The 17587-nt window shown below is 37.4% G+C and overlaps 1 protein-coding gene across 6 annotated transcripts in view; it reads left to right on the top strand.

Moving 5' to 3' along the window:
* The window catches only part of LOC149782784 (hydroxysteroid dehydrogenase-like protein 2), a 41200-nt gene extending 29454 nt beyond the window's left edge, over positions 1-11746 (top strand). For all 6 annotated transcript variants that reach the window (XM_089934292.1, XM_089934291.1, XM_089934293.1 and 3 more), the window contains exons 3-6: positions 232-432; positions 1885-1973; positions 4800-4941; positions 5559-11746. In XM_089934292.1, the coding sequence (XP_089790418.1) occupies positions 232-432; positions 1885-1973; positions 4800-4941; positions 5559-5727 (601 nt within the window). In that variant the 3' untranslated portion in view covers positions 5728-11746. The remainder of the gene's footprint in view (positions 1-231; positions 433-1884; positions 1974-4799; positions 4942-5558) is intronic.
* Positions 11747-17587: the final 5841 nt, after the last annotated feature.

Below are 17587 nucleotides of genomic sequence, written 5' to 3'. Positions count from 1 at the left end.
CAGGCAGCATATTTCAGTGATGGTTAGAGCCAGACAGTTTTCGTTGTATTGATTACATAAATATAACATGGTATACCATTATTATCTTTTATCACTGTCATATATTGTTTAACAGGTTTTACTGTTACCCCAAAAATGATCACTGACAAAAGGGGAAGCGTTTTTAAGAAACAAAATATCTTGTATGAAAATTCTGTTTTAGTGTCTCATTGTTTCTCATTCTCTTTACAGGTTTGGCCAACTTGATGTTGCTATTTATAATGCCGGTGCTATCACGTGGAAACCTTTGCGGGAGACACCGCTAAAACGGTTCGAAATGATGAACGAAGTCAACATCAGAGGGGCATACATAATGATACAGGAAGTGTTACCACACTTTCTTAATAGGAAAAGCGGACGGATCGTTCTGGTGTCACCGCCAATATATAGCAGGTATTATTATTTATGGTGTTGGTAAAATATCATCTCGACGTTGTGTAAATCATAAGCATTATTTAAGATGTTGGTATAACATCTCGACGAGGTGTAAATCAAAAGCATTATTTAAGGTGTTGGTATTAACATATCGACGTTGTGTAAATCATAAGCATCATTTTTGGTGTTGGTATAACATATCGACGTTGTGAAAATCATAAGCATTATTTAAGGTGTTGGTAAAACCTATCGGCGTTGTGTAAATCAAAAGCATTATTTAAGGTGTTGGTATAACCTATCGACGTTGTGTAAATCATAAGTATTATTTATGGTGTTGGTATAACATATCGACGTTGTGTAAATCATAAACATTATTTAAGGTGTTGATTTAACATCTCGACGGTGTGTAAATCAAAAGCATTATTTAAGGTGTTGGTATTAACATATCGACGTTGTGTAAATCATAAGCATTATTTTTGGTGTTGGTATAACATATCGACGTTGTGAAAATCATAAGCATTATTTAAGGTGTTGGTATAACATATCGACGTTGTGTAAATCAAAAGCATTATTTAAGGTGTTGGTATAACCTATCGACGTTGTGTAAATCATAAGCATTATTTATGGTGTTGGTATAACATATCGACGTTGTGTAAATCATAAACATTATTTAAGGTGTTGATTTAACATCTCGACGGTGTGTAAATCAAAAGCATTATTTAAGGTGTTGGTATAACCTATCGACGTTGTGTAAATCAAAAGCATTATTTAAGGTGTTGGTATAACCTATCGACGTTGTGTAAATCATAAGCATTATTTTTGGTGTTGGTATAACATATCGACGTTGTGAAAATCAAAAGCATTATTTAAGGTGTTGGTATAACCTATCGACGTTGTGTAAATCATAAGCATTATTTATGGTGATGGTATAACATATCGACGTTGTGTAAATCAAAAGCTTTATTTAAGGTGTTGGTATAACATATCGAATTTGTGTAAATCATAAGTATTATTTAAGGTGTCGGTATAACATATCGACGTTGTGTAAATCATAAGCATTATTTATGGTGATGGTATAACATATCGACGTTGTGTAAATCATAAGCATTATTTAAGGTGTTGATTTAACATCTCGACGTTGTGTAAATCATAAGCATTATTTAAGGTTTTGGTATAAGATATTGACGTTGTGTAAATCATAAGCATTATTTATGGTGTTGGTATAAGATCTCAACATTGTATAATTAAAAAGTGTTAGGAACAATGACCAAGAAAATCGGTTATATGTTTGTAAATCCGCAGACAAAATTAATCACAACTATGCTATTTTGCCATTTAATAAATGCTAATTGAGTACAGTGTATTATGGATAAGCAAACATTCTGATTTATAAATTTGAAAGTGTCTTATTTAGAACAAAATTGCAGGTGACAACAGTGTGCATTTTGAGGTTTTAACTATCTTCATCAGATTTTTCAAAGGAAAAGTGCCATACTCCGTCTCCAAAGTCGGCTTATCAATTCTGACGATGGGATTGTCACATGAAATAAAAGGCACAGGTAAGTTGTACAGTTTTCAATTAATAAATAAGAAATATTATGCTTATTCGTATTTGCTTTATCTTATGCTAATAAATATAATCTAGTTAAAAGAAACGTCCCAACTCGTTATTAAAATATGTTTAAAACGCAGATCTGATCACAAAATTATTTTGTTTCTGGAAAATATGCACAGGCATAACAGCAGCCACATTGCAATCAAGGGTATATAAAAACTTCTGAACATTATTGCTATGTACAACGAAGTTCTTTGGTAGTGAACAGTACGTAATTGCAATTCCCGGAACTACTCCCCATACACCTGTCACCTCTACACACTTTCTCAGTCTGATTATTCAGTTATTAAATTCCATATTTTAGTTTTTCTTGTGTTGTTTACACATTGGAAAATTACTCTTCCAAAAGGTACGGCGGCTTTCGGATAAGCTACCCCTCAGCAAATCATTGGTAACGGTATTTAGCCAAAACACACTTGGAGATGAAAAAGGGTAGCATGGAGGATGTGGCAAAGTTTGGACGCTTTTCTACTTCAGTTAGTCTTTCGAAACTCTTATGTGCCGGTTCGTTGTAGTGAAGTAGATGGATACCTCAGTTATGCGCCGGTTCGTTGTCATACAGTAAATGGACGCCACAGGTACCGGTGCACGGACGGATGGTTCGGTAGTATTCCACAACTGTTGGCAAACCTTTGGAGACTCAGAATTACCCAGTGACACTAGCAGAGTCAGACACAGGTACCTTGACGCCAGAACCTTTTGCATTAAAAATAATGCACATACAAATCTCTTGACAGTTCGACTACATCGAGTAGTTTGTTGTTTCCCTCCGTTTTCTTCGATCCAGACTTTATTATTTTCCCTTGAGTAGGTTCAGATAAAGTAAATTCATGTTTTATTACCTGTGACAAACATTTCTCGTCAGTCATTTCGTAATGAATGAGTAGTTTTTGGTGATTTCAACCCGAGTCTTTATCTGATTTCACGTCAACAAATGCGGGGCACATCTTGCGCAAACCTTTTTCAGTATATTAAAACAGCTAACGAATATTTTCAGTGATAACAAAAATATCGTCCACTGTGTATCGAGCATCTTCATCAACGCCATCCTTCACAGCGCCACCTTCCGCTCACCAATCACAGACAGCGGTCTTACAGAACATGGATCATCATCATCCATGGATTCACGACCATCTTTTAAGAAAAGGACGAAACACCTCAGAGTTGTATTATATGGCAGAGAATGACATCCGTAATCTGTATCCGTTACGTCACACTAATATACAGATGTCTGGAGTGCATAACATTTTAAAGAACGTAATTTTATCTATGGATCGGCAATACATTCATTGCCATTTTTTTTAAAAACCAGAAGTTATAACAAACTATTCAGAATGTTTCGAATTCCCCACGTATGATAAATCGAAATTTGGATACAAAAAAAACCCAACACAACAGTTAGAATCTTTTGGTTATATTGAGTTAAGGAACGGGTATATTGAATCGAGTGGGTGAAAAACTTGCATCAATGTCTATGCTAAGAGTGAAAACTCCAACTTTCATCCACAAGATATAATGGGGGCTCCGAGTGGCCGAGTGGTCTAAAGCGCTCACCGTTCCGGATCACTGCCATCTCACCTCTGTCTGCGTGGGTTCGAGGTCAAGGCTCGGCTAGCGTGGGTACGTGGGAAAAGCCTGCCAGTAGCTTCTCGTGGGTCGGTGGTTCTTCCCTGGGTTTTCCAGGGTTCTTCCTCCACCAATTATACTGGCCGCCATGTATAGTCTATCTTGTGCTGAAAAATGGCGTTAAATCCTAGAACAACAACAACAACAAGATATAATGAACCTATTATTCACTCGAAACAAGCACAATTTTCTGTTTATTTTATTCCTTGACGGTTTGGCAAGTGTGTACAACCAATTTTGAATAGGAGATTTCTTACGGTATAATATCAGCCATCTAACCTTTTGTTCTCATATTTTTTTTAAAGTATATTCGCACATAATTTAATAGTAGTGACATAATTCTGTTTCCTAATTCATGGTCGAAACACACATACCCCAAAAAGTAAAGAAACAGAAAGATCAAATAGACTGTCATTGCTGCGTGACTTGGCAATGTTTCCACCATGCCAATCAGTTGGCAAATTAGCGGTTCAGATTTATTCGTCAGTGATGTTGTAATGTCTACTGATTGCAGAGAAAAAGTATCGTTGATGATTCACTCCAGTGAATTATCAAAATTAGTTCTCTTGGAAAATTGACTTAATCACGGACTTGCATAAAGTAAAATGTTTTACGTCAGAATCTTCCCTTGATGATCAAAGTGGCTTAATGTTTTTACTCCTATAAAAACTTACTCGGGAATAGTAATTATAATTATGCGTTGTCAAAGTCAAGAAGGATAAAAAGAATTAGTCTAGAATTTGAGGATGTGTATAATTTTTTATCATATAGAATTGAGTTTTGCCAGCTTTACTGGCAATGTCCATAAAATTCAATTTTATATATTTAACATGCTTGTTATGTCTGTGACAATAAGTCAGTTCTATACATTATTAGTGGGTTTTGTTGTTATTTTCTTCTGACAAAAAAGAACACCATTCGCTTTAAAAATCCGCAAGGACGAAAATGTTATTTCTGTTCCAACAGGTTTTGGGACATTTTATCTTGAAATTATTGGTGATGACACTCCCTTTGGTATAATTAGCACACAGGATATTACGATGGCACAGAAGCTCCAATATTTTTGACTATATATTTCATTGCCAGATATGCTTTTTGGCCCCTTAGCGCATTGGATTTGATGTATTTACAATTTATATTGCAGGTGTAACAATTACCTCCCTTTGGCCTACCACAGCAATAAAATCACATGTTACGGATGTAAACAATATCCCTGACAGGGTTCTTCGCAAGCCAAAGATTTTTGCAGATGCTGTTTTGAAAATGGTTGAAGAGAAAACTGATAAGTAAGTTAACTGATTTTTTTGTATATCATTCATGCTTTTGTTCTGTTAAATATGCGTTTTCATCGCAACCATCTGCTCTTTCTGCAACTTTTTATGTTGTTAACTTGAAATGCCAGGATAAATTTGTTTGACCCCATATTGTAAGGAGTTTAAATTTTGTACCTTTATCTTTTATTTTATTTATCTTTTACAAACTGTTAAAGTATATACCTTTTTATTTTGTAGTCAGTCATGTTCATATTTATTTGGTCGGGATTTTCTTCTTAATTGTTTTTCTTTTCTTCTGCATAACATTTTGTTTTAGAACATTACCTTTAATATCGCCATATAGCCACTATTGACTGGCATGCATTCACGCCCACATACACACATACATACATACATACATACACACACACACACACATACATACATACATACATACATACATACATACATACACTGAATTTAGAATTTCTTGATAAGAATGTATATATTTGGTACATCGGCTTTATTTAAACTTTGTTCAAGTATCACGGGAAAAAAATGCCTCTTGCAAATAAAATCAGTTGGAATTTACGTTACAGCGAATGATATCCAAATGTCCGTCTACTCGTATTAATTCAATTTTTTTCAAGATTGAATGGTAAGTGTCTTCTTGATGAAGACTACCTAAGATCAGAAGGTATGACAGATTTCACCAAGTATCGCTGTGACCCAGATCACGAACCGCCCCGAATGATGCCGAGAGTGTTGCCTGATCTCACTGTTCCCGAGGAGGATGAAAGTCTAGATAGCAAGTTATAGGCGCTGTAATATTGCGAATTGACTTAAAAATGGTTAGAAGCTGAATACGCTTGGAGGTTTAAAAAGGCATTTATGAGATTACTCAGAAAGTCTAGATATAGTTATAATTCTTTCATTGTTAAGTGAACATAACACCATTTATAATCGTTGCGTGGATATTTCTTCATTCCTCTATTTTTGTTGGATCGAGTCAAGCAAGTCACTTTTCATTTATTTTAATCTTTGGTATCAAGCTTGTCAACGATTTACACTGGAAATTTTGTTCATGCATTGATCGCTAATGTTACTGTGACTGTATTATAGATATTACCAATGACATGAATACGAAGGATAAACCTTTGTTCGTCATTCGTCACTAGTTTTATATGCATAAAAACCCCAAACAAAAACAAACAAGCAACAAAATAAACCAGACTCACACACACATACACACATAACACTCGACATACACTTTGTATTTATTTCTCGATTAGATGTCGCATTTTATAAGCTATATTTCACAATAATGTTGCAAGTAACAATATTGTTATATTAGTGTAAAAGTGGTTAATTCAAAACAGTGTTTTCAAATGTGTCGCATGTATTTTGTCTTTGCACGTATGCTGACATTCCTCAAGTGTCTTTGCTCAGTTGCTGCGTTTTCATATGCAATGCGTTTTCATATGCAATTTTGATGATGATGATGATGATGATGATGATATTTGAGGATGATAACGATACAAAGATGGGGCAACCGCTCCATGTACCTATCTAAACACATACTTTTGGCCCTCATTGTGATTATTCTTTTGTGTCTTAGCTTTTTTGTATAATCTTGTTTAATGGAAAAATTATTTACTCCTGCGATAACTTTTGAGCTGAAATCATTTATATTGATGTATTCAGATTTTGATTTGGGTGAAATTATTTATTATTCACTGGAAATACAAGGTGCTCTGTAATATTCTTGGAAAGAGACATGAACTTGGAATTATACAGAAATTCAGACAAGGTTACTTTGGACTATATTAATGTGATTAAACAAAAGACGGTTGGAATATCAGTACAATTGAGGCCATTGGTACATTAGTACATTTGAGACTACCGGTCACTACAGTCACATCAACACCTTCAGCGTTAGAAAAAATTGAAATTTCACTAAAGATTCTCCTGAAGTTTATTTATTAATACTTGCGTTAGTAATTCTAGGATTATTTTGGATTTAAATCGCTATACCGTAAGTTTGTTTTGTTTGCATTTTAACTTTGTTTTGTAGGGAAATAAATTTGTTGAACTTCGCAAAGCTTGCAGCTTTTCTCTTTTCTTTTACTTATTTTAAGACCATAGATTCGTAATAAATGATAGTGTTGCTTTGATCAGAAAAAATTGAATATATATAAGATAGGCTTCAGTTCTCTTGAAAACGTGCGGCGAAAACTAAGCTTTTGCCGTAGATGTATAATTTGCAAGCTTACCCCGTGCTTTATGTATATAAATAATATGTGGAATAGCTTTGAAACATGTACTCTTGTAAATGTGTAATTCCAACTCCATAATTAGTTTATACAATATTTACTGAAGTATGTGTTAATTTAATTGTTAAAAATTAAGAATCACAGTAGGAAAATAGGAAAAGGTCTTGATTTGCTTGTATCAATCCTTCTTCTGTTTCAAAAACGACAACTTCCCTGCTTCATGAGCTTAATTTGAACTTTGCATCTTTTCTGCAATCATCCTTTTCACCTGCGGGATCGTAATGTAAAATAAGCACAATGGGCTCTCAGGCATGTCACATGAGGCGACCAGTGAAGGCAACTGTTTGCCGTAGGAAGCCTCCTATGATGGTGTTCCAACTGACCTTTTTTAAACAATTTTTAATCTTGCAGTTTTAAGGATTTGACTCCGTTTGTGTCATTATCTCTGCTTTGTTAGTTTTTTTATTTCTCTTTTGAGTTTTTTGCCTCTAAACCCTTCACATACATACATATATACATAAACGTACACATACATATTCAAACAATCTTCTAAAAATGATGTTCATTGTCTCATGAATGGATGGAAAGAGGCACATAAATCAAGGAGCCTAAGGATCTCAGCTGGTAGGGCGTCAGTCTCGTAATCCAGAGGTCACGAGTGTCCATCCAGGCCAGCCCGGGTCGACTGCCTCGGTGTGTCCTTGGGACCGGCACTTAGCTCTCGGTTCCTGGATATTATATAGCCAAAAATGTGGTAAATGTGCCGTTAAAACTACCAAAAACCCCAAAACAATGAATTATGTTCATCTCATTCTCTCAGACCGAATAAGACTGTTAAGGTCCTTGCACCTTATTTGTTTTTTTTTATTAAAAAAAGGAATTATTCAAGAAAGTCTAACTATCCTTGCGGTATACCTTCCTTTTCTAACAGTAGTCTGCTGTCAAAATGTGTCTTTTTTCTCGGTGTGTTCTGAGCGGTTTTGTTTTATAATTTTATTGAACTTTGAATACAGCAATTTTATCTATTTCCTTTAAATTAATTTAACGTCAACTACGGTTGTAACCTTTTCCCACATCTATTTATAGCCTGGTTCCTATCCCGTATGTGTCTACCGCACATATGCGGGCCTGGTACGAGCAAATCCACTATTTGAAAATGCACTTTACGTCATAGTAGCTAAATAAACGATTTACTATCCAGTTTTTATATTATTCCTACACCGACTATCTCGGAGATCACTTCTGTATGTTAAGAGCTACAAATTATTTATATACAAATGGTCCTTTACTTTGTTAATTTTCATGGCTTACTTAAGTTAGTCTAATACATCTCGTGGAGGTAATTTTAAACAAAGCTCAATTCTTTTAAAAAGTGTTTATATGTGTTTTTGCAAAGCATAAAATTGCTGATGCTTATTGGAGCACTTCCGTTGTCAAATCTTCACTCCTAAAGACAAACATTACTAAACCAAAGTCCTTCAGTTTCTGAGGTAAGTAAATCTTGCTTGCAGTTCGCAATCCAATAATGCCTAAATAGAAGGGATCGGTTTTCAAACGGAACTTGCGAAGCTTCAAAATGGTGGCAGCCCTTTTTTACGAATGATTTTCACTACGCTTAAATTTGAGGTATACGTTAGTAGAAGCAGTACAACATGGTGGTCTTGAGCGCACGTTTGTTCATACAGTCTCATTAAAAACTTAACTTTAGATCGCCCGATTTTTAAATTATGAATTATGAATGCCAAGCATTAATTTAATGCATGAAATGCTCATAGTGGATAAACAGTGTGAATTGGACAGCATCTTTTATGACAATGTTGCTTCATTTGTTAACGATTTGTGTGCTGCTTAGACGAAGTTAAATTCTTATCAATTTGAGGCATTTTTTATGGATTACATCTATTTATTGAGTTACTTGGTTGAGTGCAACTAATGCTTTATCTCTAAACCACGTACGATGTTCTGATAATCACGCAGAAAGTTTGAGATGTTGCTAAATGGTGCCCTTTTGTAGCCTTACAAATATAGCACTGTGAATTAATTATGTTTTGTCCAAGACAAGCAACACAAGTCCTTGTCCAAATCAATGCATTTAATGTATATTTAATTATCGTTTATTTCCTATGCAGAGTTTTATGTTTTAGTCATTGTCCACGAATGGGCAACATTTTACCACCAAACGATTGTTCTCACCCTCATGAACTATCCTGTGAATTCAACGTATGTTTTCCCATTACATGTTCAGCACACTCAGGTCCAATTGCATTTAAATAAATCAAACTTACTGGCTGTTATTAGCATATTATGACATTGTCCTTTATTTATCGGTGTAAATCTCATTGTATTTAAGTTGAAACCTCTCTATGAATGACCACTCAGAACCCTGAGATCGTCATGTGTTTGGATACATGTATTCAATCCAGTCATGTCCAGCTGTACTCAATAAAAATACTGTCATTTTATATATGCATGCCATGGTCACTTTGACTCAGCTTGTACAAGTGGGCAGTAACCTTCATTAGGTATTGTAAGACCCACTTATCCATTCTTTCCTTTATACGTTTTAGTTTTGAAGTATAGATTCAACCTAGTTACAGGGATATTTTAATTGCGAAAGTTTATTCGTTTTATTTTGTTGATTTTCACACACAGAACGATAAACTATGACATAAAGGTATGTAGGTAACACTTTGAATGATATTAATACCTCGATTCTTGGTTTTTAAAATTTTTATTGCTTTTATGTGTTGTAATCAGAAAATATAAATTAACAGAAGTTCTTTATGTCTGCTTGTTCTTTAGTGAAGAACAATTCTCGGTAATTCTTTTACAAACAGTATGATGAATTACCTTTCGCATTTGCAGGTCAGCCGCACCTTGGATGGATTTATAATATCATAACCATTCTATTACCAGATTTCAATCCGTTGTGGGCTAGTCCAATGCTGTCTTAATGAGGGAAAGATAGGTGTCTACTATTACTTTGTGCGTTTCATGGGGTTGAAATTCCTCAAATTAGGTTCAAGATAACATGTTCTGAATTTCATATCCTTATTTACAATTTACCTGTAAATCTTATATGTCCTATACATGTATTGTGTATTATTATAGTACATATATAAATTATACGCAAATTGTAAGAAACGATAAAAGTCACAGTTTTCTAAATACAATGACATTTACACTTTAAAACACAGGAGCATGCTACTTTCATACATTGTCTTACATTTTTTTTCTTCATGGACTAATGGATAGAACTGTTTCCTACATCCACCAATCCTAACAAAAAAGTTCATTTAACATACTATCGTTTACTCCCACTCCAGGAAATGTTAAGTGCTTGTAACGATGGGTTATATTTGAAAAGAGATAACTCTTTCTTCAAATTTTATGTACATGGACATGAGATAATGTATATATAGTTTAATAGCTTATTTGCCATAATAAAAAAGTACTCATGATTTCATTTGAAATTAGCTTGATGCTTCAGTAGTCCTATAAGTAAAAACCATGTTGACAGTTTACAGTTGTGGATACCGTTTTGGTTTATGAAACAATCTGAATCTTACTTAATCCTCTTAATAACATAGGTAGATAGTGAAATCAATTCATGCACAAATAAAGAATTATTACTATGTAAGATAACACTTGCACAGTCATAGAAGAAAAAGATAAAGCGAGTAGACCATCCTTGGTCATATTAGGTGTTGTGTATAAATTTTAGATCTCGAGTAATAATTGGAACCTCACTGTTGTTTAGCCCTATGTCAACCCATTCTAGGAAGAAGAAGAAAAAAATCAAAGAAAATTCTTTTATGTGCTTTTTGCAATGATGAATTTATCTCTCCTGATCTATCAGAAGCAATACAATTGTTACTCGTAAAACAATAACATCACCAGTAGTTAATTGTATGGGTTTAATTATTTATGGTTCTGTATTATATGTTCGTAACCGTTGCATATATTGCACTCCTATTCGCATCTCCACCCATTGAGAACGGCTTTGGTTTTGGGCTCTCGCTGTCACACTATAGCTTTAAGCAACTTATCTGAAACATCTAATGAGTCGGACAAAACCAGACTGGATATTTAATTACTTCGCGTGGTTACGCGGTGTGATTTTTAGTATTCGACCTTATTTTTGAATTATTTGTATACCTTTTTTGTCTGGGGATATTTTTGCTTAAACCTTGTAAACAAGACCAATACATGTCAATTGAGCGTGACAAACAGAATTGGATAAGCATATTTATGTCATATAGAAAAATCCTGATTAGAGCGTGATGCCATTATTAGTAATGTTTCATCCTTTACAATGTTTTAGACTTTTGGGACAGGAAATATTCTGTCCATAACAGCAATCTGTCTAGTTTTTAAACATACAGTAACATTTTTTTGTTTGTTTACCAAATGTTTCACCTCTTTTTAGAAAGTCACTTGATGCCGGCAAATTAATTGAAATGCATGTTGCAATGCACATGTAGATAACTTTATTGGATTTTTTTTTATTATAGATAGCTGTCCCTCTCATTAGTCTAATGTGTTAGATATTATTTTTAACTTAGATTTTTGTATGTGCGATTTAAAAAAAAAATTATATTACTTTTGTTGTTTGCTTTCTGTTTCAATATTCTATGTACAGCAGGGATATATGGATTGTTGAGTGAAGGTCAGTAACATGTAAGCAATATATCTTAATTCTTCCACCTACTTATAGGGAAATATGTGTTTTGTATATGATATTTTTCAACCTCTAGCGTCAATGGGATTAGCATTACAAAAAGCCGTGGGACAATCTAGCGTCAATGGAAATTTAACATGGGAAAAAATCGTGGGACAATCTAGCGTCAAGGGAAATTTAATATGGGAATAAATCGTGGGACTGTCTAGCGTCAAGGGAAAATGGAACAGGGTCGGGACCCTATTTTAATATGGCCCCGACCTGATGGGTCTATGGAAATGGAACAGGCGAAAAAATTGAAACAGGGTGGAGTCTCTATTTTTTTTTTAAATTAAAAAAAATATAAAAAGGGGTAGGCAATTGAAAGTCTATCTCTTTTCGAGAGATGTGGGTGGCCCTGAAAAGGGCCTTTGGGTTTTATGTTAATATTAAGATATATTAACATAAAGGGCACTGCATTGGTCTTCTTCTTGTCCTTAGGCTGCGCCTGACTGCAGGACAGTAAATCAGGATTCTTTTGAGGCATCCTTGACGCTCCACATAGACTCTTCGCATCCACAGACTGGTGTCTGTCCTGTGGACAACTGTTCACTTGGATCGGACATACATCGGTATGTCCGTCCGGAACATCATAGAAGATACAAGGGTTGAAGATTGGACGTCGGTCCACATGTTGAGGCGCCGAGAACAAGTGAAGGAATGCAGTGAACTGCACTTATTTATAGGGAGTGGAAGGATTGAAACGGATTGAGTTTGTTGACCAATCCAAACACGCGTTACAAATTCAGTCAGCCCGCATTCAATCCGATGAGAGCAGTCTGTGACGTCACGTGGTCTATATAGATTCGCTAGCGCCTGTGCGCAGTCAATTCATGCGACAGTTATTCAACATGACGGAAACTCAGAAAACGATCAGTTGGGGTGCACCAGCAGTGGAGACCACCCAAGGGAACCCGGACTTACTTTCAGAAGAGGTGAATTGGGATTTTGTGGATTTTCTTACCTCGCAAGAATTTGTTCCGGAACCTTCGTCACCTTCTTCATTACCGCACGTGGAGAATTTTAGACAGAGACAGAAAGAAGAATTGGAGAAATTTATACAACAGCAAAAGGAAGCGGAACAAGCTTTTCTCCTACAGCAACAACAGCAAGAAGAAGAGGAAAGAAGAAAACAACAATAAGAAGAAGCAGCAGCAAAGAAACAAGGGTGTGAAAATTAAACGGTCACGGTACTGTTAGACATTTTAGCGGAGTTAAGAAGTCTAAAACAAATGTATCAGACTTCTTTATTACGACCGAAGAGAATACGACCTTCCCGAGCTAAACACTCCAACCCTGTGACTAAGCCTATCGTGCCACCCTTAGTGATTTCAACCAAATCATCATCATCATCAACAGTACGCAGTCCAGAAGTAGGCCTTGGCCGTGGCAAAGGCTTAAGACAGTTAAAGTTGATTGCTTAAACTCACCCCTACACCAAAAAAGGCCCTTTTCAGGGCCACCCACGTCTCTCGAAAAGAGATAGACTTTCAATTGCCAACATCCATTCAAACTAAAAAAAAAACCATTTTACCCCCTATAGTACGTGTCTGTGTATATGAGCGCGTGAGTGTAGCTTCTTATTTTAAAATCAAAACCCAAAGACACTTACCTTTTTATACCTAATTTATTCTTTTATAAATATTTACAAACCAATTCACAATTCACAACAAATCACTTTAAAAAAGTTCATAAGACTTCTTCTGTCTCTTTGTTTACTCTCTCAGTTTTTTCATTTTTTTCACTGTCACAGTCTTTTTCTCTTCTTCCTCTTCACTTTCTTCCCATCTTCTTTTCTTCTCCTGTTTCTTTTTCTTCACCTGTCTACTTTCTTTCTCTTCTTCTTCATCTTCCTCTCCATAATCCCTTTCTTCTTCTTCTGTCTCCTCTTGTTTCTTTTTTGGGCAATCTGGAGACCAATGTCCTTTTTCTTGACAATAATAACAGGTATCTTGACTTTTGTCTCTTTTAACCCCTGTTTTGCTTTTTTGACGGTCTGGACACTCTGAAGACCAATGCCCTTTCTTCTGACAGATATAGCAAGTATCTTGATTTTTATCTCGCAAGGAAGGAGAGTAGTCCGTCGGCTGGTCTGAAGAAAATTTTCTAATGACCCCTCGCAAAGCTCTGATGAAACGTTCGATCTGGGTAGTCTCTTCCATCGTTCTACTCGGTTTGAGAGTGAAATGAATAGTGAAAGAACAAGACAAATACCCTTTTATATACGCTGGTCTGCTAGGACTATAAATTAGTCCATGGTGTTTAAACTTTAGTCATTTGACATTTTGCTATCAAGATGAAACGATCCAATTCATATGAGAAGAAAGAAGAAGAAAGTGAGAGGCAGAAACGTGATCTATCGCCTCGTACCAGGGCTGAAGTCTTGGCACAAATTCATGCCAGTGATTTTGAAGAGGACATGAGTGAACCAGAATCCAAACCCTCTAAACAAAGTTCACCACCCTTAGTCAACCCTGAAAAGTACTATTCCATTCAAGAGACGGAAAAGCGCTCCTCTAGAAAATTTAGAACTACGGCTTACAAATACACGGTGAAGTTTAAAGATTTCAAGTCCGAAGTACCATTAGAGAAAGCAGAAGGGTTCATCACCGACATGTGGGATTCTTTGCTCACCACACTCAAGCGACAATGTCAACCCAAAGAAGACGATCGCTTGAGACTTTCCATACAGCACGACGGTCTGAAATCCCCTGTTTGGATCGAGTTTAGCAGCCCTGCAGAATTGACTGCTTCCAAAGTCATGGACAAAATTCAACACGTACAACAATCCAATGACCAGTTTGACATCACCGATGGAAAAGCCACACTGGACATAACCCACATCTCTCCTCCTCAAGGGACTGGACGCAAAAAGATGTTATTCGTGGACGAGCTTCGCAGCACCAAAACAAGTCTCGTCCGAATTCACAACCCTCAAGACCAGATGTGTTTAGCCAGGGCTATCGTGGTGTGACGAACCTACGCCAACAAGAACGACACGGCAGAATGGAAAGCCTGGAAAACTATTCAACAATCATACCGAGCCAAACAACGAAGTGAAGCAGAACTCCTGTTGCAACAAGCCGGACTGTCCAAAGACACACCCTGTGGCATTCCTGAAATGCAAACATTCCAAGATGTCCTAGCTCCACGCTGCACCTTGAAAGTGCACCCTCAAGAAATGCGTGGGCCTCTGTTGTTTCGAGGGAAAGACTTTAAGGATGGAAAATACATTCATGTCTATCATCACGATGACCATTTCGATACCATTACCAGTATCACCGCATTCCTGAGATACGGTTATTACTGTGAGAAATGTGACTATGCCTATAACAATCGAGAGCAACACAAGCATTGTGGATCGAAATGCTCAGGATGTCTGGCCTCTCCACCCTGTCTTGGCGAAGGGCAAGAACCAGTGCATTGTTCAACTTGTCTGCGCACGTTTGTCAGCCTTGCCTGTTACCAACAACATTTGAAAACACAAGGTTGACAGCATAAATGCGCTTGTCAACTGCTGAGATTGTGCCCTACGTGTGGACAAGGCTTATGTACCAACAGTACCAAGGCACACGTATGTCGAGGAAAGAAAAAATGTCACATTTGTCACCACATCGTGGACTTGTAACACGAATGCTACGTGCAAAAATACTAACACCAACCAGAGAAAGAAGATGGACACAAGAATAAAGGCAATTTCATCTTTTTCGATTTCGAATGCATGCAAGAGACTGGCATTCACATTCCTAATTTCTGCGTGGCTCATCGAGCGTGCGAAAAGTGCATTCAAGAACCTATCTTGAGTTATTGCCCTCAATGCAGCAAGATTCCTGGAGGGCGTGAAAAAATCTTTCGAGGACCGAACACGTTAGCCGATTTCGCTCGATGGGTCTTACACCCCATCGAGAAGACATGGAGCCAAGAGGACATCGAACGTTACGGAGATTGTCATCGTCATGCCACGGTGATGGCTCACAATTTCTCCGGATACGATGGACAGTTTCTTTTGAGGTACTATACGGAACATGGCACCGAACGTCCTAAAGTCACTTTGAACGGAGCCAAGTCATTTTCATGCAAGTGGGACAAGTGCAGTTTAAAGGTTCGATGAGTTACTTGGCCATGCCTTTGAGTCGAATGCCTAAAACGTTTGGAATGACAGAAATGGCTAAAGGGTACTTTCCTCACTTTTTCAGTACGGAAGCCAATCAACATGTCGTTCTACCTCATTTGCCCGGAGCTCACTGTTACGACCCCGACAACATGCGTACCGAACAACGAGAAGCTTTTTACGCTTGGTACCGGGCTCACGCCTCAGACCCTTTCGACTTTCAGGAAGAAATGCTAAAGTATTGTCGTTCCGACGTGGACATTTTACGGCGATGCTGTGGAAAATTTCGAGAACTGTTCATGGAACACGGAGGGGTCGATCCTTTGAAAGAAGCTTGCACCATTGCCAAAGCGTGTTCCTTAGTTTACCGGCAACGATTCATGCCTGAAAACACCGTGGCTGTCATCAGTCCTCAAACGACCAACTATATCAAACGTCAATACTCGGTCAAAGCCCTACGCTGGTTACATTACTTGTGCGACAAGGAAGACAAATGGATTCAGCATGCCCGCAACGGAGGGGGCGAAAAGACCATCGGAACGCATTCGGTCATGGCTGGGACTTAGAAAATCCCAAGATCCTGTACGAGTTTAACGGTTGCTTATTTCACGGATGCCCCGTCTGTTACCCTGACCGCGGCACTAAAAATCAGTTTTTACAACGAACCATGGAAGACTTGTACCAGGCCACTTGTCAGCGACGCCTAAAGTTAGAACAGGAAGGATGCCAAGTGATGGAAATGTGGGAACACGAGTACGATCACCGTTTGAAAACCGATCCCAAGTTTAAACGCCTCCTGGAAAGCTACCAGTTCATGGACCCCCTGAACCCGAGGGATAGTTTGTACGGAGGAAGGACCAATGCCACCTGTTTGCTGTACCAAGCCGACGAAGAGAAAGGAGAAGAAATGAAATACTTGGACGTGTGTTCGCTGTATCCCTACGTGTGCAAATAATGTCGCTTTCCTGCAGGGCACCCACAATTGTTCACGGAACACATCGACCTGAAAAACATTCGACAATACGAAGGCTTGATCAAGTGCAAAGTTTTACCCCCCACGAACCTATACCATCCCGTGTTACCTCACCATTGTCAAGGCAAAATGATGTTTCCTTTGTGCCGTACTTGTGCCGAAACGTGCAACCAAGATCAACCTTGCCAGCACACCCAGGAAGAACGCGCCTTGACGGGAACCTGGGTCAGCGTAGAATTGTTCAAAGCTCTGGACATGGGATACCAACTGTTAGAAGTGTACGAAATTTGCCACTTTCCCAAGACACAACAATACCACAAGGGTGACCCCACGCAGAAAGGCATTTTCGCAGACTACGTGGATGCCTTTTTGAAACTGAAGCAAGAAGCCAGTGGCTATCCGTCCTGGTGTCACACTCCCGAAGGCCAAAAGACATTCAAAGAGAAATACTGGGCACAAGAAGGCATCACTTTAGATCACATCGAGAAAAACGAAGGTAGGCGATCGTTCGCCAAAGTGATGTTAAATTGCTTGTGGGGTAAAATGGCACAACGACCGTGTTTACCCAAGACGGAATATTTGACAGAACCTTCCCGCTATTT

The sequence above is a fragment of the Sinohyriopsis cumingii genome, chromosome 15, assembly GCF_028554795.1.
Source record: "Sinohyriopsis cumingii isolate HCF-2022 chromosome 15, ASM2855479v2, whole genome shotgun sequence".
NCBI classification, from domain to species: domain Eukaryota; kingdom Metazoa; phylum Mollusca; class Bivalvia; order Unionida; family Unionidae; genus Sinohyriopsis; species Sinohyriopsis cumingii.
Note: the sequence above shows the minus strand (reverse complement) of the source record. Positions and strands in the feature narration are given on the sequence as shown.